The following is a 22,015-nucleotide window of genomic DNA, read 5'->3' on the forward strand; positions in this document are numbered from 1 at the left end:
TATACTCTTTGATATGGCAATTTTATTCAAACGTCACGCTTATAGGTGACAGCAGTGAGCCTTGTTGTCTATGCTCAATGTCCTAATGTTGGTACATTATTTAAGTCAAAAATCAAAATAAAAATAACCTAAAAATATTTGTTACTAAAATAATAAAATGAATATTTGTGTGAAAACTAAGTTTTTAAGACCTAGTTTTGTAAGTAGTTTGTATCGTTTATCTACAGCACCTGATTTAGAACAGAATGAACAGGTAGTATTAATCGACGATACAGAAGATGTTCAGGCTAAAGAAGCAGCAATTGAAAAGAAAAGAAATAAGTCTGGTCTGAATCAAGCTCATTATAACATAATCAATGGCAGACGACCATATGAGGAACCTAAATGTATAGCTCATTTAACAGTGAAGTATAGTAGAAAAATGTATGGTAAATATGGTATAGCCAGTGGAGTTAATCCAAGTAAGTCTTAAAATATATATATATATATATATAGTATTCAGAATTAGAGTAAAATGTAAAACCTTTTTGGTACAATTATTGTTTTCTTTAGAGTATTTGCATATATTATAACACTGTCTTATGTCCAAGCAATAGATCATTATTTTTATTATTTCAATAAACTTTGGCAGGTCTCTGTTGGCCCACCAGAGAAGAAATTAAAGAAAAAAAAGAATTTGAGTCTGTTGCATATCCATACACAATTAAAGAGGTCATGGATTCAGTGGAGATAAAGAGACAGGAACAAAAGCTTAAAACTGAACAGAGAGAGATGGAGTTAGCATCAAAGTTTGCCAAATTGGATCAATGGAAGAAGGAATTAAATGATAAGATTACCAAGAAAGCCAATGAAGTAAAAGCAGCTAAGGTAATTAAAATTTACTTTTGTACACATAGTTATAGCTCATCTTTAAGCTTAATAATCAATAGCAAAATTAAAGAATAAAGTGTAAATTAACCAACATATAAAATGTAAACACACTTTATATGTTTATAATTATTAATTTATCAATCATTCATCATCATGTGTCTGTTTGTAATATTAAAATATCCCTTTTTTACTCAATGCATATGGATGTATACACGGTACATATACATAACAATCTTTACAATTTTTGTCCATCTGTCTGTCTGTTTGTTCCGTCGAATCTCTGGAACGGCTGGACTGATTTTGACGGGACTTTCACTGGCAGATAACCGATATAATAGGGAGTAACTTAGTCTACAACAACTTTTTTTTTTGGTTAAATCAAACATACAAGATCATGTTCACAGATAGTATGATATATGTAGATAAAAAAGAATTGGACAATATTTATATAATTTCTATGTTACATTCACAGCAAAAGAAGGAACGTCTTGTAGAAGAAGTGAGAAGGCACTTTGGTTTCACACTTGATCCTAGAGATGAACGATTCCAAGAAATGCTGGCTAAGAGGGAGAAAGAACAAAAGAAACTTGAAAAGCAGGCTAGAATGGAAGCAAAGGAGAAGATAATGATTGCAAAACTGCAACAAAAGAATGTTGAAATTAGTGAGAAGTAAGTTAAGAACCTGTGTAAATTTTGTAGTAATAAATTAATATGTTAATGTGATATATTATTTTTAATTTAAATTGATAACCCTTTTTTATAAATACAATTCATATAAGAATAGATGTGAGTCACGCATTGTTGACTTGCCGAATTAGTGTCAAGAAGTATCTTTGTTAACTAGATGTTGTTACTTATTGGTCGATATATGCAAGTGATGAATGATGATGATGATGATGAAATTATGCGATATATATAAATACAATAACGTACATTGCTACTTAGATTTAATCAACTAAATCAATGTTCTTCCATTTGCCTGCAGAGTGGAATAATTGTGGTTTATAATAATTCTTAATCCTTTGCTACAGCTTCTCGGAGTAAAAATATCACAGTAGCTAAGAGAAATTTTCGATTATTCTTCACAGTAATAATAATATGTATATCTACAATTATTCTATCATTAAAGAAATCTTTATTTGATGTGTTGCATAACAAACCCATAAGTAATTGCAATTTATTGGTCTCTAGGCTTCAATTTTTGTTCATAATTTCACCTGAAGTAATACTGTATATGAGTAATAGCATAAATTATCAGTAATGTCATGAATTATTATCAATATTTTAGTACTCTTTTGTACAGTATGTCCCTTTAAGATACCTCAGCATCTGGCAATGACAATTTTTTTATTATTAAAATTAACACAGGCTTAGTAAATATATCAGAAAATGAGATACATCCAAAGAATTGCCTTGAAATTAAACTTGTTGGCTTAATAAACATAAATGATAATAAAACTAAAGTAACGAAAGAACAAATATTTAATAAATAAAGTCGTACAAAAGCTTTACGATTCCTCATCTGATGAGGAGTAGAGTGCGTCGCGTGGATTAAGAGCGCGCACACTCTCGCGGCGGTGAGGCGACCGCGGCGTATATACGAGAGTGTCGGACGAGTCGCTCACCACACTGCTGCAAGGACTGCTGCGGTCTACCAAGTTCTGTAGAATGAAATTGTATGGTTACTACTCTAACATATAATTATCTTTGAATTGTTTATAATATTAATTAAAGAAATAGATACAAACCTACTAATTCATGAAACACTTACTTTCTTAGTTTCCCGTTGCCCTGTAATAACTTCTTCAATAATACGGGCTTCGTCACCGTGCGCGTTCTTTGAGTCTCCCATTATTCTCTCAATCATTTCGGATGGCTGATGATATTGAATTAGTTGAGTTAATAATATGTATGTATATAAAATGTGTTTATAATTCGTCTTGTGCTCGGCGGAGAAGGAAAACATCGTGAGGAAACCTGCATGTGTCTAATTTCATTAAAATTATGCCACATGTGCATTCCACCAACCCGCATTGGAACAGCGTGGTGGAATATGTTCCAAGCCCTCTCCTTAATGGGAGAGGAGGCCATCAGACCACCAATGGGCAATTTACAGGCTGTTGTTGTTGTATATATACATATATACTTGGTTTTTTTTAAATCGTACCTTATTAAGAACTGACAAATTTTTGTATAATAATATTGTCACCTACAATGTATTTGGAAGAATAACCTGTGATATTAGGACACGTACCAAATCATCTTTTCCATCATACTGCATGACACCCAACAAATGGGCAGATTTTGTCATTTTCTTCGTCTTGGTCGCTTCTTTTAACTTCAAGTGGGCACTTTGGGCTTTCTTTGGTACAATCTTGACGCGCAGTTCACCTGGATCTTCTTCAACCTCGTTTACATCAACTGGATTTTCAGGCTCTTTTCGTTCATCCTCCGTATTGTCTTCTTCTGATTTTTGAATCAAGCATTGTCTATTTAACGGAAAACAGATCTATACATTTCTGAATTATTATGTTAAAAAATAAATCAACATTAAATACATATAAAATTGAGACAAACATTATAAAATGAATGCAGATAACATTGGCAAATTTACGTAACGTTAAGGAAACATATTTATTCTTACCCATTGCATTGATTGTTTTTGATAAACGCGTAAATGTCTTTGAAAGCTTGCTGTATGTAGGACAAAGTCTGTTGGTCAATCGGTACTGAACTTGTCGAACCAGAACTGCTTGATAGATCGCCCGAACGTGAACTCGCCTGGAAAGATTGTTCTGAACCTGGAAACAACATATTTTGTACCAACAACGATATACATTTTTAATTTAATGTATTATAATATAGGTTAATTATATAATGTTATATTAATAAGTGATTTAAGTACTTCTATCCAAGTATTATTTTACTTGCTTATTTAAACTTTTAACTAAATTAGGTGATTTAATTTTACATCTACGTCTTTGTAATAAAAAAAAAATTAAATTTTCTTACCAGATGATGTAGCATTATTCTGCCACAGCTGTATCTGCTGTTGTTTAAGCTGCCGCATTTGCTGAACCAGCCGTTCGTTGAGTTCTTCTAATTGTCTTCGATGTGATGTCTCTTCCTGGAGTTGTTCTTCTAAGAGTTCAGCGTAATCCCTTTAATAAACATTAAAAAAATATAACATATTTTATTATTAATAATTTAGATTATTTTTTTGAATTGTATAGGATTATTCAGAAAATATAACTCATATCTTCATACAATCATTTATTTTTGATTTAAGTATCTCAGAAAATTTTGAACGACAAATCTTGCTCTTTTTCAAAAATTACTGTTGTAAATGAGGGCAAATTTGGAAGAGCTGTATAGATTGCTTGCCGCCATTCCTTCTTTGATTGAAAAAAAGTTTGAAAAATGTATTATAGAAAAAGGTAGTGCTCGATTGCAATATCGTACATTATCATCATAATTGAGTATAGTATAGTATAGTATAGGACACTCACACAGTGTGTGAGTGTCCTATACAATTGTACAAAAAGTATGACGGATGCATTGCAAATAGATACATAGGTACAGGATGAATTACAAACTTACTAGATACAGAATCTACATACTCACTTTTCTTTTTGAACGCCGTTTGATTTAGCGTTATATTTATTGGGTGCATTTCTGACATTTGATGCCACCCGCTCCTTAACAATGCCGTTTCTGTAATCATTATTTATTTGATAAATTGATCATGGAATGTTCTTTACTTTAACATACACTTTTAACATTAAAATATTTATAATTACTTACTTGGATGGTACTGATTTTACTGATCGGCCATCACTTGAGTATCCACTTCCTAACCAAGTATACTGAAAGTTTTAATGAGATGACATATGAATAGACACTTCAACGGTATATTAATATATTTGAACTAGTGTCTCTACTTTCTGGATATAATATCCGTATTTTTGTAAATGGTTACAAAACAGATTAGATGATTAATCATCATTATTTTGAATGCATTGTAAGAAATATTGAGTTTAAGGTGGTGTTATCATGATTTACATCATGATCAGGATATATATTATATACTGTTTCTGTAAGTCGATTATGAAATTTTTTTGTCCCGTAAATAAATGTATTTGTTACCTGCCCAACAACGCCCTTTTCATTCTGCCTCAAAGCCGCACGTATCTTCGACATTAGTTCATTAGATAAGGTCGCGTTGTGTCTCATATCCAGCACCACGAGAGTTGTGTTCGAACGCATAACTTGTAAAATAGTGGACGCACATTCCTCAGTTAATCCACAGTTTTGAACGTCAAGTGCTGATGAAAAGTTTTTGATGTTATAAAGAAAGCCTTGTTTATTTCAGACGGGTTTCTTGTAACTAGACAGTCTAGACACATTTGGGGATGGCTTATGTGATGAATATTTGCTTTTACATTTAAACCAATAATAGGTCTTTTTTCTAATCATCGATTTACCTAAAATTAACTTTACATGCTTTTCTTACATGATAAGCTTACATCTCAGCGTTGAAGTTCAATACGTACAGCAAAATAAACTTTGGTGTTTTGTAGATAAATTATATAAATATGTTTTTATTTACCTTTTATCCATAAATCGTCTGCCAATTCACTAAGTATTTTACCCACACCAACGTCCCCCAATTGTGGGTTGCCGCATAATGTAATTCTTCTTAATCCGGCCATAGTATCCAATTCTGGCAGACGATAACGAAGAGTGTGCACCCAATTTTCACTGTACCGATGGATTTTTTGATACTAAAAAAGGGAGAACGGAATAGAATAAGTTATCAAATAGATGCATACCTATTATTTTAGACTACCAATACTATAGAATCAATAATAGAATATCAATACTAACAGTGAAACAATAATTAAGCAAATACGATTGGGTGCGTTCCCACCGTTTCTATGAATTTAATGTTAGTGTAAGGTTTCTACACAGTTATGGTTTTGGTATCTGACGTTTAGTGTATATATTTTGACAATATTCAATACCCCTACCTTAATTAAATCGGCTATGTATCCAGCACCGAGCGGAGTCAACTCACAACCACTAAGGTCCATCGTCAAAATGTTTGGTAGACATCTGACAGCTTTACATATTGCCAAACAGCCAGCATCACCGATCAAACATCGCGGCAGATATAAATGTTGAAGCGAACTATTGGCTAGCAAAGTCTGAAAGATTTAAGGCCTGTCGAATTTAGGCAAGACGTCTTACAAAGGCGAACTTTTACGTTTCATTATTAGTCAGTGTCAGTGTTATAAGAAAATTAATTAAATCATATTTCTTGACGCTCTATAAGAAAATAACAGTTATTAAAATTAAACCCCTGCAAGACAGGAGAATTGAGACTACTGCTCCACTGTAATCCATTAGTAAATTATCTGGTGTGCCAAATCCGAAATGAATTATTGTATAATTAGTCAGTTGAAAACTTAATAAGATTTTTCAAACAATAACCAAGATGAGATTAAGATAAATCAAGTTTAAAATTATAAATCAATTGAAATGTAATTTAAGCATTGTCGTGGTGGTTTGGACCTTTTCAATTAAGATGATGTCTTATAAATTGGATAGTTTCAGAGTTATACCTATATAACTACATATAAATAAAAAAATGTTAATAATATATGATGATAATTACCTCACACATGGGATTTAAATAAGGTATTTTTAGTGGCAATCCCTCTAACAATAAAGACGTCAATAGCGTGGTATTGGACAGCAGTTGCGAGATCGCTTCCACGAGATTACTTAGCATGAATTTTGTCAAAATAACGGCTCTCTTGTTGACCGTTTTCGCAAGACGCTCACAGTCTATGTGTTCTAAGACTATGATAAGAAAAAACACATTTAATTAAATAAGTACTTATTAGAGCAGTTGCAGCCAACCATGGTGTTGAGTGGTAAGGTGTCAAACAACAACATCGGGCCGATAATAAGCTACTGGATCTATCAAATTTAAAATTCTCAGTAGTAGCTTGGAACCTGGTTATTGGTATTGCGTTTTATTGGTTTCGGAGTTTTTATTTTTTAATGGAATAAATAGGTAGGTTAAAGGACAAATGGGCCACCTAATGGTAAGTGGTAACCACTGCCCGTAGACATTGATGCTCTAAGAAATAATCACCATTCCTTACGTCACAATAATGCGCCACTAGCCTTGGGAACGAAGATGTTAAGTTCCTTGTGCGTGTAGTTACTCACTCACGCTACAAACCGGAACACAAGAATAAGTATTGCTGATTGATTGACTGGTTTGTATTCTTTTATTATTAACAACATTACTGTTGTAAACGATAACTTATAACTCACCTGTTTTGACTTGCTGGCGGCATTTAATAGACACTGAATGCAAACTGAGATCACAACTCAAAGCATTTAAGATGGGTGCCCAATCAACATATTTTATTCTATCTACGCAAAAGTCTAAAACCTTCGCATTACCAGAAGGAATAACGTTATTCAATGGTGTTAGATTTTGTAATTTACAGCATTTAATATAACATTGATGAAAGATACGGCTGCTCTTAGTGTCACTTTTGCCGACCATTCTTTATAAACTAAAAAAAGATAAATAAAACATCCACGTAATGGCGTTGTTAATTATTGAAAGCAAAGAAATAACGGAAACGGTTAAAATCGATAATATATATATTATATGTATAATGTATGAAAGCTCTAAAATTACAGTGTTCTCAAAATTGGAATTGTACTGATATTGACAATGTCATTTTAATTTTTATATTATAAAAATAAAAAGAACCTTTTTGTATTGTAAAGGACAGGATTTGATTGAAATTAAAAACTAAAGTAAAAAGTAAAGTAACAACCACTAAAGATAAGGTATTTCCCACTAGAGATAAGGCCTCCTCTTCCATTAAGGAAAGGGTTTGGAACATATTCCAACACGCTGTTCCAATGCGGGTTGGTGGGATGCACATGTGGCAGAATTTCGATGAAATTAGACACATGCAGGTTTCCTCACTATGTGGAAAACATACTACAACTCACAGCCGAGCACGAGATGAATTATAAACACAAATTACACACACATATATATGTAGTGGTGCTTGCCTGGGTTTGAACCCGCAATCAGCGGTAAAGATGCACGCGTTTTAACCACCGGGCCATCTCAGCTCAAATTAAAAAATATTATGTATTCCTTCCCATGCTGGCATTATTACTTTTGTTATTAAAGTTATTAATTTCGGGATATTTACCATGTTTTTTTTTTATTTTTGTTCGGTGGTTCGAACAAAAATGATAAAAATGAAATTAATAAGATTAATAATAAAAATAACCATGTTAATTTAAAATCTTATTACTTTTGTACTCAGAAAAACACATAAAGCAATTGTATTATTTATATTGGCTCAATTTTCTCTGGTCGTGAACCCTTAAATATTTATTATGTAAGCTGTCTTCACGGATATGCCGATACTGATTATTGCATTTGACTAGTCTATGTTGAGAGTGGATAAAATGAGCAGAGCATAAAACTTGTTACAATAATTAATTACAATATAAGGCCTACATGGATTATTTAATTGATCACATTTTGGTTCAAAAATTATTATGTATAATAGCGATAAAAAAACCTTAGAAGCAGTATTAATATTAGTACAATATCATTATTAGTTGCAATTTATAAGCACATAGTATTAGTACAATACTTGTCAAGTACCATCACCCCAAAGTAGAGGATCAATAAATAACAATTTTAAAAAGAGAGGCAAGTGTGAAATATTTCAATATCTACCCGGAGGCAGTGTTTTGTGCTAGCCTATCTCGGTAGGTACCACCGACATATTAGATATTCTACCGTCAAACAGCTGTACCTAATATTATTGTATTCCGATTTAAAAGTGAAAGGCCGGTGCACCAGGTACAAGAGATATAACATCTATGTTTCCAAGGTTGGTAGCGTATTGGCGATGTGAGGAATGGTTAATATATATACCATTGTCTATGGGCGGAGGACGGCGACATTTGCTTGTCCACCGAACTATTTCTTAAAAAAAAAATATATATTTTATTGGTCTCAGAAATAATATAGGTTTTCTGTATAAGAAGGTAAGCATGTTTTTTAAAGATAAATATAATAAATGACATAGACGTATATTTTTATAAATTTATTAAAATATACTTGTGACTTTCTTTTACAATACAAAAACGTCAATGTGGCAACATTACATAAGATAAATTCATTTACATAGCAAATGCTAAAAATAACAAAATTGCGTATAATTAAGTAACATTCTGACTTTATAAACTTAACTGTAGAGAAAACGTAATGTTCTATTTTTACGATCCAGTTAACAGATAAATGCTAAGCCACATACGTTTCCTACACACCTTTATAAAGTTAACAACAAAATACTATAAAAAAAAAAAAATATTTATAACGCTTAATATTTATATAACTTGGTTATAGTGATATTGGTAACAAAAATAATATTAAAACATCTACGATATTGATTGATTACATGTAAAATGATAAAATTGAAAATACAAAAAAAAGTTTCAATAACAATGTCAAAAAAACTTCTATTTAACGTCAAAATCTAATTTTAAATTTAACAGATTATAAAATAACATATTCATCCCGTTTGTTTCCACAGATAATTTAAAATTTATTTCATTTTATGAATAATGTCATGATGTTAACAACTGAACATTTAGATACTTTTGTAAAGGATCTACTATTAAATACATCGCAAAAATACGATCAAAATTTATCTAGTCACTCTTAAGCATTTACATAGGTCTAAAACCTAACATAAAAGTATACAACATAAACAAGCACAAATTCATTTATTTTGTATATAAATAAAAATATTGAATATGTTTCATCCTTGTCCTCAGGTACACAAGACACTTATAAATAATTGAAAACCATTTTTTTATTTATCGCGCTTTATTTCTATCTCTTTCTGTCACAGCCTTTTAGAGCATTTTTTTATTCCACTTCCAATTTAAATAATACGAAATTTTGAACTATATTAATATCACTAGAATAATGTCTTCTTATACTCTAGTGATTAGAATAAAATGAATACGATGTTAGATTTTGCTACATAATATCACACAGACCTTTCATCATTCTCAGACAAACCATTTTGATAAAATAAATATAACCTTTTATACATTCAACTCATTCATTCATAATAAAAATTATGTACTTTATATTTGCCAGCACAATCACTTGTACTGTTAGATATGTTTAGTTATGAAAGAGATACAGTATATATACATTTTAAATCATATATACATCTCATCTATACATCCCATTCATTCAAGGCCGAATGGAAAGAGACAGTGTTAGTCCGCGTAAGTCACTATGTAATTCATCGGTTGACGATCTGACTCGGGTTGATCACCGTCGCTGAAGGAATCGTTCGAATACGACTGCCGTCTCGTCCACTCGCTTTCAGGATCAGAAAATATGTTGCGATCGTCTAAGTCGTCGTCAGCGCCGTCCAAGTCTAATTCATCTGTAAAAAGTATTTACACATCTAGTATACGTATTCATTCTATAACGAATGAGCGACCTTTCACGTTAAATCATTATCGGTGTTCATGAGTGTGTAATTCTCGTTCTTACATTAAGTCATAGTGTGCGTGAGACGACTAAGAGTAAGGACAGCAAAACAATACAAATTAGAATATACTTGTAAGGTTCATTTTATTAAAATACTAGTGACTCTCCAGCTTCGCACGGGTGCAATACCTACTGATACTAAATATTCTACAGAATTTGTTTATTAACGATATCACATTAGAAACAACAAAAATTATGAGTGTATAGAAATATTATATTGGCCGTGTATGTATTTATGATACTAAAGCAATATCACACTAAAGTCATCACGATATAACTACTCTACGGTGAATAGCAAATAGGAGATACCTACCATCATCGGCCATCAATTCTCCTGACCAATCGTTGTCGAATTCGAGCTGTTTGTTGAGATCACGCTCGGTCGGCGACTGAACGGCATCCGTGTCAGCGTCGGTTACGTCATATATTTCCGTCATTTTCATCTGTTGGAGAGAAAGAGAGACATTGATTTTTTTGTTTCATAATTAATTTGATATTTAAGATATAAAAACAATGAAAAGTATTTATAACATTTAATCATTAATTCCTAGATGTTAGATTTTGATACGTCATACAGATAATTGTAATCTATACAACACCCGTGGTGGTTTACGAAAGTTTTGTGAGATTGTAACTTTTGATTATTACAAAAGATTTATCATTTTTATCGCGAATAATGAATTTGCGTTCTATTTTATTATTGCGTACCAATGAGTATTTATTTATACGATAAAACGTAATTTGCTAAAAACGGTAAAAGTTTTGCTTTCATTGGTGTTATTGCGTTTTATTCGTAAATGTAATTGCGCGTTGTTTACATTAGGTCACAGTTAAAATTATCTATCCCACGTAATGCGAACACATGATATGGTGATTAATGCATTGATGTAAACAAACTTCTCTGCAATTGACAAAGAACAACTTACAGCAAACAACTAGAAAATCAAACCATTTTTAAAATATTATTCTTATTGGTTTGAAAATCTCAATTATTTGAAAAAAATATTGATTTCAAAACATTATAAGATAATTCGTATGTCAATGTACATTAAGTCTGAATCTTCTGCAATTAAAAAAAAAACGATAACCTAAATAAACGTCACTTAGAAGTTTTTATGATTTAATTACACATATACATACGAAAAAAACAGAACGTTGCCATTAAAAAAAATTAAAAACAAACATTTGATAACCCTCGCAGAGTAAATTGCGTCACTAGATAAAGTGTGAAAGAAATCGTATTCGTTTCTTTTTACAGTATGACGTTAAAAAGAGATGCATATAGCTATAGATATATTTTGTTTATATCCATATTTGTTAAAAAATACGTATTAATAATTTTGAAATGCACAAAGCTTGTTTGTGTTATCATTAAGAATATAATTTATATTTTTAGCAATTATTTTGACAAAATACATACAATTATTTCGCATTTCAGATAATGTGATTCAATTTTAATAATATAATGAAAAATAAAATGTCTTCCAAAATTGTATGAGGGTAGGATGATTATCAGAATTTCATGCATTTATACCTAACAGCTTTGCAATGACCCTGCGACCTATATTACAGTCATCTTAGAGAGACATCTGCATATAAATCGTGTATTACAGATAACCCATGGGTAAATGTAAATAATCTCAAATTACGTCACAGTAGGCTCGCATACGCTGGTCGGTTATTGGATGGAGATAAGAGGTCAAAACGTGGGCGAAGTGTACAGAGCGCTAGGGATTAATTCTATTCAATTACAACATTAATTATTCGTTACGTACTCACAAAATAAACCTCTGATTAATGGGTACTTAAAACCAAAACCCATAAATTTACAACGGTTACCGATTCTTTTACGAAAACATTTATCGGCTAAGCGGTTATTACGTTTCAATTCAGACAAAAAATCTATAATATGACAATTTGTTAGTGGAATCGACCTTCTGTTTGTTTTCTAAGTATTGCTATATCGTTGTAAGTACGGTTCTGGACGTCGGAAGATTATGTAGGTACAGAATGTTGACAAACATTGCGTCAAACGGATTGGACTTATACATCTTTTGTCGTATTTAGAAAGACATATATTAAGGATAAAATATTCGAAGATGATGATGTTCAAAATCAATTACAATATATAAAAATGCATATCGGTATAATTATTGTTAATCAATCACTTCCTATAAAATAGATACGATATAGCATATTAATTTTATAAATTATCTTATAAAAAGTAATTTTTGCTTTAGATTTCAAAAATTAATCTTTTTGCTACGCATTTAACATACTAATATATCAACACTTATTTTTAAATTTTATTAAATATTATTTATTAAAAAAAATTACAATTTTTAATCAGTTATTTGGGTCTGTGCTTGACACAGAAAAAAAGACGTGCCACAGATAAAATGATATAGATATAAATAGATTTTCTTATATATCTTATACATACCTAGGTTTATAGTTCTGATATTGAAACAATACCTTCTACATTATTAATGTATGCGCGAAGGTTATTCAAATCATTATTGAATTAGAAACGAGGTCTTTATCTGATATGGTATCCCTATTTATTATATAAATTAAATACTATTTCTTTTCTTTATTTGCTTGCAAAGTAAAATATATCTATAGTAAATATTTTACTCTGCGACTCCATTTTTTTCGCCACAGCCATCATTTGAAGTGAAATATTACTTTAACTCGTTTCAGTTCAACGATATCATTACTTTTTTGAATTCATAGTAACCGTTTATATTTTTTAAACGTTCCATTAATTTCAATATTATAAGCGTGCACAATGATTTATAAGTAATTTATACTTTTTTCCGTATTATATACCTGGAGGTATATAATAACAAGCATAATAAAAATAACAACTTTGAGGAAAATTTCGATGCTATCAGTACAAGAGAGAAACAGCGCATGCGACATGAAAACATTCAATAGCATTATGATAAAAAGCGATTGCAAAAAGTAGCCATGCGGGAAATTTATTCAATCACGGAAGTGACGGCAGACTTCGAAAACTCCACGATAGTCTTAATTACTTTGAAAAAACCTTTATGGTAACTTCTACTATTTGAAGAAACCTTCCAAAAAAGGTTTAATGCAACTCAAATAAAAGCAGCGGGAAATGCACACAGATACAGATGGCCAATGAGAGAAGACTATTGGAAGATGGCTTTTGAAGGCTGATGTTTGATGAATTAATGGATGGATGATTCGTGGTTACAAACCTTATTATCACTGTCGAGGTAGTAGTAAGCAAGTAGTGCGTCGTTATGAGTCGTCACGTTTAGTATATGCTCGAACGTATCAGCGTCAGCCGGTACATCGCCGTATGTAACACGCATCTCGCTCGCACGCCTGGAGAATTGTTTAAATATTAAAACCTACTCTGGAATTAATAGTATTTAACCCTTTCTTACTTATATTTTAAGGACCGATCGCTAAAATGGAATACGTGTCTTCAAAATCTATTATATATTAAAAGAAATATATGACGTTGAAGAGCATTTTAATTGAAGAATTAAATGTTTTTTTCTACAACGCGAGACAGGCTATGTTGACAGTTATCTTCGTATACGAAATCTTCGAAACAAAAAGTCTTATCCTTTACTCGTAATTTTAAATTTTATTGTCGTTATTTATTTGTCGGTATTAATTATTTCGTATATATTCACTTGCTGTACATAAATTACACTTCCTTTAGAAAGCATACACGCAATAAAATTAGAAATTATGAATGAGACTAAAGTACGTTTGGTATATTTTTTCGCCAGCTGTGTGTATCGATCGATACTGTGCTCGTTGAAATATGCTATAAATCTTGACCCTAACATAAGAGATATCGGTTTCGCCCTACTAGGACAATTACTTACATTACTATATTATACGAATATAATAGACGATACGAATAGATCTTAACTAAACATAATTTAATTATACTTCTTAAAACCACAAATAAACAATATATTTTACAAAGACCGTTAAAAGAAAAGAAAAAAATAATAGTTTGTTTAATTAAAAATGTATTAAAGAAACAAACAATTATTAATAATTGGGTTATTCTCACGATGACTATTTAAATATCTACCGATTCTCGATCAAGAATGTATTTTGATTAATTTAATAACGTATGGCATTATTATAAAAAAAGTCCTTGTTGTGATTACGTGTATCGAAATGTTTGTTATCTACGGAACTAATTATAATGTGACGTGACCACTTTTATTGTTCCTTGTCATCATTTTCACATAGTTATACCGAGCGATGTCGTGCTTAATCTACACAAACATAAGTTGCGAAAATGGTCACTATTCAGATATATTTAAGACTAGTTTTCGCCTGTGTGTTACGGTTATAAAAAAAACCTTAATCCTTCCTTGGGGTTCAGGTTTCCTCCATCCTAAATTTCATCAAATTCGGTTTAATGATGTGACCTTAAAAGCGTAACAATGTTTTTATGCCTATGTCTATAAGGATGATTTTAATAATTAAAGGTACTTTTGTATTGCATTTGTATCATCCATATATTGAACGCCAATCACCACTGACAAAGCAAAAATCTATATATCGTTTGTTTTTTATAGACTAGCTTTTAAGTATTCCTTTTCTTAATAACGGACACAACTATAAACAAAGAAAATACAATGAAAGGTAATATAAATAATAAATTATTTCTAGTTTCCTTTCCCGGTTTCGTTCGCTAAGTGTTAGATACACTTTGTAGATCAAAAGTAAGCGATGTAGTATGCTAGACTATTCATGCGTTAAAATTAGATCCTTTAAAACGTTCTGGTGTGATTGATTGTATACGACACATCCATCTATCCAAATATTGGAGAGCAGTCGCTTTATTTAGATTTGTGCTTAATTTAGAAAGAAAACCGAGAATGTCAAATATTTTACTCGTACAATTACATCATCTATTTCAAGTTAAAATACTTTTTGACTGAAACACCTTTAATCAGCCAAACCCGGAACTTGAATTCGATACACGTATAAGCCCGTCACTTCGATGTAATAAATATGCGAGCAACATCAATAAAAATAAGATAAGAAACGAATATTAAAGTTATTAATTTCGGGATATTTACCATGTTTTTTATTTTTGTTCGGTGGAGCTCGATATTTCGACATTGTCTACGAATGTCTTGTTCACGAGACATTCGTAGACAGTAATATCAATAAATATCGAGCTCCACCGAACAAAAATAAAAAACATGGTAAATATCCCGAAATTAATAACTTTAATAATAAAAATAACCATGTTAGTTTAAAATCCTATAAAGAAACGAATAATTCTATCAAAAATAGCAATACATTTTTTTTTTAACGATAACTTTTTTAAGCTGTTAACCCCTAAACCCTGATAGGTTTTATCAAGCTCGCGTCTTCTGGATCGCAGCTGGTGGGGTCGACAGATATCGTGGCACAATTACAACAATCGAACGCTGGAAGTGCGCAACAGATAACGCTATCAACACTTTCGTTGTTACAATTGACACGATCCGACCCCTTATGTCTCAGGTTTGCAATAGGTAGATTACTAACATTCATCATCAAATTCGGTATAAACTCTATATGCTTGAGTTGAGTCTTGTTCCTTGTTATACATATACGAAAAGCCTCTAATAAGTAAGTTGTTCCTTATTTAAAAATCACAAATTACGCGATATTTAAATTAATGCATTTGCAAAAGACTCATGATGTACATATATCTCAGTATATTGGTTAATTCATAAATAGTATAGTTAAATAATAGTAATTTTCGAAACTTGTTGACATAGTTTTAATAGAAATTATTCAGTACATGACCATATAATATGATAGATAAGCCTGCACTTATGATCACTGTTATTTAGTTTTCTGTTTACATACGCTTTTAATCACGAGTATACCTATTGACGCTTTAAGAAGCGTTTATTCGTTTTATAATCCTGCTGCAAATAATTATCACTAATTGCATAGTACGTAAAGTTTTATGGTAAATGAAATCTAAAATAGATTTTAAGTATACAGCCAGCCAATAATATTGTGTACAAAAAATGTACCATCAGTGTTACATTAATTTTAGGAACTGCTATAATTAAAAAAGGGCTTGATTTCGAAGTAACAATTTTAATTGTATTTTACAAACTACTCTAATTTAAAAAGTAAATATGTATATTACTATTTACTTTTACAACAACAACAACAACAGCCTGTAAATTCCCACTGCTGGGCTAAAGGCCTCCTCTCCCTTTGAGGAGAAGGTTTGGAACATATTCCACCACGCTGTTCCAATGCGCGTTGGTGGAATACACATGTGGCAGAATTTCTATGAAATTCGTCACATGCAGTTTTCCTCACGATTTTTTCCTTCACCGCTGAGCACGAGATGAATTATAAAGACAAATTAAGCACATGAATCAGCGGTGCTTGCCTGGGTTTGAACCCGCAATCATCGGTTAAGATGCGCGCATTCTTACCACTGGGCCAACTCGACTCCTGGGCCAACTCGACTCGACTATTTACTTTTATGTAGCAGTTAACAATTGTTATAGCATTCTATCAAAATATTATTATCTAGAAATGTCGTTACGTCAAACCTAATTACTAACGAATTCCACAAACACATTCCAAGGACGAATTTCATTTATCTAAATTATTACGCAAAATTACCTATTGACACATTTTATCTAAAATAATTTTAACAAAACAATTCATATCACTACAATAATTCACGCGTTTGTTTGACGTAGTATGAGTAATAATAATGCAATTGCGCAGTACGAAATAAACAAATGAAAAAACTCGGGCGGATAGGAATTATTTGTGGATAATTTTTCATACATCATAGATTATATATATTATAATTGATACATGTTTCTCTTGACCTCTGAGTTCAAATCGAACCTATCTATATAAGAAAGTTTATATGTATTTAATTCTACCAGGCATTAAATAAAAAATGTGGGAAGGATCAATACAAAATAATATCTTTTAAACATCCACGGAAAACTAAACAACGAAATAAATATACATAAAGAATAATAATTTATTTTATATATTCATCCTTTTTATAAATCGAAATTCAAAATTACAGGGATGTAAAAAAATATGCAAATTGCAACACTAGCAGGCGTTGCAACTTACAACAATATTAAGTTGTATGTTAAACTAAAATAAACGTACTGATTTTATATAGTAATAAAATCATTAGGTATTTCAAAATGCGAGTGAAACTAAAGTTCGGAGTTCAATTTACAATCATCGTACTATTGGACTTCATTATGATACACACAATAATAAATACTAACTGATCAAGCTTATGTCGCGTATGCGTCTAAATACGTAAAGCGATTTTAATTATGATGACTTTAGGTTTCAATGGTAATTCATATCAAACAAATTATAAATGGCAAATTATAACTGTTTAATCGTCATATCTGACTCCACGAAATGTCTTTTTTTATTAGATATTCGGAAAAGCAATGCATCACATATACATAGCAGCTGATTAACAACTTCAGGACCTCTATGTCCTACAGACTCATTTCTAACTTCCTGAACTTCTTTCTAACTTCCTTGTTCAACACAAAGCAATTTAAGACACAATTACGATGTATTTTTAGTATATTTCTGAGATTAGCCATTTATTCTATTGCCTTTAGAGAAATATTTGAATTCAACAACTTCATTAAATGACTCCTTATTTCCCAAGCAAAACTGCTTTGCTCTGCCTAGCCTCCCCTATACAATTTCCTATACGGCCTAACGAAGAATCCCTTATACACTAATCATATGTTCCTTAAATTTCGAAACAATAATTATAAAACAAATGAATTGCATCAAATTTGTTAGGCGATAATGATAATTGATATTTTATTATGGAACTAAATAATAAACGAAATAAAAAGCGTTTATTCATATAAAGTGTTCTGTGGGAATTTCAATTGGTTGATGAAAAATTTAACGCAATAGTATGAAGCAGTCCACATTATTACTAAAAGCATATAGTATAAAATATTTTTATACTTGTACGATTCAATACAATTGAAGATATTGTCGATTTTCCCAACAAGTTCAAACATATAATTTAACTGCTAATATATTGTGTAAATAATAATTATTTATCAACGGAATTCCATGTAACGAAGACCTGGGAAATAGGACGATTGGATAAGGGCGAAACGTTATCAGCCTTCCAATTGTTATGTTAAATGAATCACTGAATCCTATCTTAATTAGTTGCGAAATTATTTATATGACTTATTTTATAACTTGTGTATTGATTGAAGCTAAATTAAAAGAGGTCTGGCATTACAATCTTTGCGCTTGCTTTAAGAATTTTATCAGGAACATGAACTTGAATATCATTGGCTTAAATTGTTATTTCAACCAATCATATTCCAGAGATACATAGATTCCGGGTATAGATAAATCAAGTACGTTCCGGAATGGTCACAACAAAGTTGTTGACACTTTCTGGATTAACTGATACTAATGCCAATAAACTTTATATAGACGAGATAAGATTTATAATTAAAAGTCAAACATGTTACCACGCTAGACCACGCGATTTGGACTTCGTTCCGGTTACTATTGATATGATTGATGATGCGATAAATGTAATTTGAACTATTTCAGTTTCATTGTTCTAGATATATTTTTAAACGACTTTAATGAAAGTAGCTAGAGACTAACCAATACACATACTTCGTAAATACAATTTTATTTGTAAGCGTAACTTTTACTTCAATATTTGGTCACGATGGTGATGTCGTCCTGCACGATTTTGACCGGTGACCAATCTCGAAGGAGACTAACCAAGAGCGCATATACAGCTGCACTCGCTTTTCTCACTCACATTATACAATGGGACGGCTAATTTGACACAGACGGAAAGAGTTCAGTTGCTGGACCGACGGCTTTAGTTTACTCTTCGAACTTCCTGACTCCGGTCTTTTACGAAGAATTTTCTGACAGAAAAAACCGCAATTAATTTTATCGGCCCGATCTGATTTGAACCCAAGACCTCGGCATCTGTAGCCATATACCTACTAGATCAACGAAGCAGTTCAGTACGGCTTATAACATATTTGTAAAAAATACTTCCTTCCTTTTTCCTTAGTTTCACAGCAACGTAAACTACGTAAAGCGGACGTTCTTAGTTTGATTTAAAAAATATAATCCTATTTGATTTATTATATGCATATAAATAGATTATATAGACATTTATCTGTCATGTGTTGAAATATTTAACTAGCAACTTCTTTATGAAGTATTTTACAACACTAAGAAAGGGCGCAAATATCGTAAAAATTGGTCATTATATCATAGGCATTTTACCGATCCTTTTTTATATTCTGATGTTTTAATAAATATTGAAACATATTTAAATTAAGAAAACTTCAAAGTCGATTAAAGTCGATTAACAAAAATTCAGAATATGATTAATAATCAAATAAGATTGTGTGATCGATATTTTATTCACATATCAGGCATTTAAAAGTTATCCTGTTCAAAAACCAATCACAAATGATAATGTCTGCATTTAAGTACTGATTAGTTTCAGCGAATGAAGGTCATGGATTGATAAGATTAAAAAAATAGAAGATGTTAGGATAAAGAGGAGCGTGCGTCACAATATCAAGAATAAAATACTAAACTAACAAACCTTTTTTCGAATTCTTTTTAATCTTTGATTACTTTTTAATTTGTGTCTATGCCACAAGCTTTATTAGCGAAAGCCATAAAAGTTAGTTTGCATATTGAAACTCTTTTTCTTTTGTGATCCCTTGTATTGTAGTTTATCGCTTTTATATTAATATTCTTTAGACGCTATTCAATTTAACGTACAAAATATATCAATAAATGAAATAGACTAAACAATCGTACGATTATAATATAATCGAGATTAATTTTAGTATAATTTCCATGTCAATTTCGTTCAAGTAGTACTGTATGTACAAGTAGTGTACAATATATACTCATTACAGTATATACTAAAAAAATATGTATTGCGGGCTTTAACAGCTGAAACAGCTTAGATCGTATTACTGAATAAAAAGAATGACTACTATCATTACAAATTAGAGATAATCAGTAGCCTTTTAGTCCTTTTTTTTCTTTTAAAAAGAGTACTAGTAGTGAACCAAATAAATTAAAAAAATACTAATATTCCTATTTACCCCTGTTTTTAAGCTTATCTCTCGTGTTAGGAGTGGAAACGACAATAGCCCAAAGGGTCAGGATCGATCCAGCGACTTTTACATCACTAGGCGGCCCGTAAACCATTGCTCTATTGACGCTTCGGATCTTTGTGGCTAGAACACTTACCTTCTATCGAGGCGATGATGTTCATCCCGATGATCCATAGTCAACTTGTAATAGATACGCGCAGCTTCAGAGCGATCGTGGGCGGAGTACAGGAACCCGTGCAATTGACGTACGAGCTCCCAGCTCAGACGCCACAGGGACTTGCTCATCTTTGGAGTGCAGGAGACGAATCTGAAAACAATACTCCTTACAGTATTCTACAAGTCACAAGATAGTCGGTAAACATATTTTAATATGCACAAAGCTAATATAAATGGATCAACAAAAATATGTTCCGAACGTTAATTGAATTCCGACTATAAATACTAGTTGACATTTTCCCAGTTAATATTAATAAAATAAAATAGTTCATTGTTTCAATATTTCCTTTGAGAAAATGATTGAGTGGGTATATATTGTTTTTTTGATAAGTGAATAATATGATAAATCGCATAAATTTAAAGTTCATTTCTCTTGCTAATTTTTGGTTATGTTTAATTGATAAGTTCTAAAAATGTACGCCGATTTTAAAAGTTCACCTTTTAAAAGAATTTATTTGTATTTATTCATTTTAACTAATAAATTACAATACAATACAATTACATTATTCACTAGTTAGTGATAGGTATAACTTTTACCTATTATTAATGTATCTGCGAGTATCTACCACATAATTAACACTTATAATAATAGAATTATTCATTATTTATAAAAAATAAACTGTTTTTTAAACATATATCGTACATTCACTCATAATATGTAATAAATTCGCAACTCGCCACGTATTTAACGTATCGAATTGGTGACAAAACAAACAGCTATGATATATCAAATAACTCCATACATAGCGTTGCATAGAAGACACGAACCTAAAAAAACATATAAATGACATACAAATCACATACACAATACTATCCAAATGTGTGTTATACGCAGTGTGTTCCTCTACGGAATGTATAGTATTGCAATTAGCAATTTGTAATAAATTAATGAGTATTTTTTATTAGCTGTTAAATATATACTTCGAACGGTTAGGAGATGATGAAACTTGTGTGTACGAGCGTAGAACCGGTCAGAATTCACATCCGATTGACGAGAAGTTTTCTACACAAGTTGGAAAAGTTAAAAGAGAAAGTCACGTTCTACTCGAGTGGACATGAAGTAATGCAAATGGATTTAAATGTTTTATATGTTTTGACATTTAAATCG

The 22,015-nt window shown here is 31.2% G+C and overlaps 2 protein-coding genes across 2 annotated transcripts in view; one reads left to right on the plus strand and one right to left on the minus strand.

Moving 5' to 3' along the window:
* The first annotated feature begins 52 nt into the window (after positions 1 to 52).
* Positions 53 to 1,587, plus strand: LOC124544094 (growth arrest and DNA damage-inducible proteins-interacting protein 1). Its single transcript, XM_047122523.1, has 3 exons — positions 53 to 461; positions 632 to 867; positions 1,343 to 1,587. Exons 1-3 carry the CDS (start codon positions 158 to 160, stop codon positions 1,541 to 1,543), a joined length of 741 nt encoding a protein of 246 aa, XP_046978479.1. The 5' UTR covers positions 53 to 157; the 3' UTR covers positions 1,544 to 1,587.
* Positions 1,588 to 2,340: 753 nt separating this feature from the next.
* The window catches only part of LOC124544096, a 32,173-nt gene continuing 12,498 nt past the window's right edge, over positions 2,341 to 22,015 (minus strand). The window contains exons 7-21 of the mRNA XM_047122527.1: positions 20,828 to 20,998; positions 13,738 to 13,867; positions 10,821 to 10,950; positions 10,260 to 10,400; positions 6,548 to 6,735; positions 5,901 to 6,077; positions 5,480 to 5,654; positions 5,017 to 5,195; positions 4,675 to 4,736; positions 4,495 to 4,584; positions 3,883 to 4,031; positions 3,515 to 3,671; positions 3,125 to 3,359; positions 2,642 to 2,746; positions 2,341 to 2,531 (exon numbers count right to left, since the gene is read on the minus strand). Of these exons, the coding sequence (XP_046978483.1) occupies positions 2,379 to 2,531; positions 2,642 to 2,746; positions 3,125 to 3,359; positions 3,515 to 3,671; positions 3,883 to 4,031; positions 4,495 to 4,584; positions 4,675 to 4,736; positions 5,017 to 5,195; positions 5,480 to 5,654; positions 5,901 to 6,077; positions 6,548 to 6,735; positions 10,260 to 10,400; positions 10,821 to 10,950; positions 13,738 to 13,867; positions 20,828 to 20,998 (2,242 nt within the window). The 3' untranslated portion in view covers positions 2,341 to 2,378. The remainder of the gene's footprint in view (positions 2,532 to 2,641; positions 2,747 to 3,124; positions 3,360 to 3,514; positions 3,672 to 3,882; positions 4,032 to 4,494; positions 4,585 to 4,674; positions 4,737 to 5,016; positions 5,196 to 5,479; positions 5,655 to 5,900; positions 6,078 to 6,547; positions 6,736 to 10,259; positions 10,401 to 10,820; positions 10,951 to 13,737; positions 13,868 to 20,827; positions 20,999 to 22,015) is intronic.

The sequence above is a fragment of the Vanessa cardui genome, chromosome 4, assembly GCF_905220365.1.
Source record: "Vanessa cardui chromosome 4, ilVanCard2.1, whole genome shotgun sequence".
Classification (NCBI taxonomy): domain Eukaryota; kingdom Metazoa; phylum Arthropoda; class Insecta; order Lepidoptera; family Nymphalidae; genus Vanessa; species Vanessa cardui.

What these genes read in the sequence shown, in the direction of transcription:
- LOC124544094 (XM_047122523.1), top strand. Translation starts at nt 158, where the DNA reads ATGAATATTTGTGTGAAAACTAAGTTTTTAAGACCTAGTTTTGTAAGT. An exon ending in AGCCAGTGGAGTTAATCCAA is followed by an intron (nt 462 to 631) that starts GTAAGTCTTAAA and finishes AAACTTTGGCAG; the next exon opens with GTCTCTGTTGGCCCACCAGA. An exon ending in ATGAAGTAAAAGCAGCTAAG is followed by an intron (nt 868 to 1,342) that starts GTAATTAAAATT and finishes TTACATTCACAG; the next exon opens with CAAAAGAAGGAACGTCTTGT.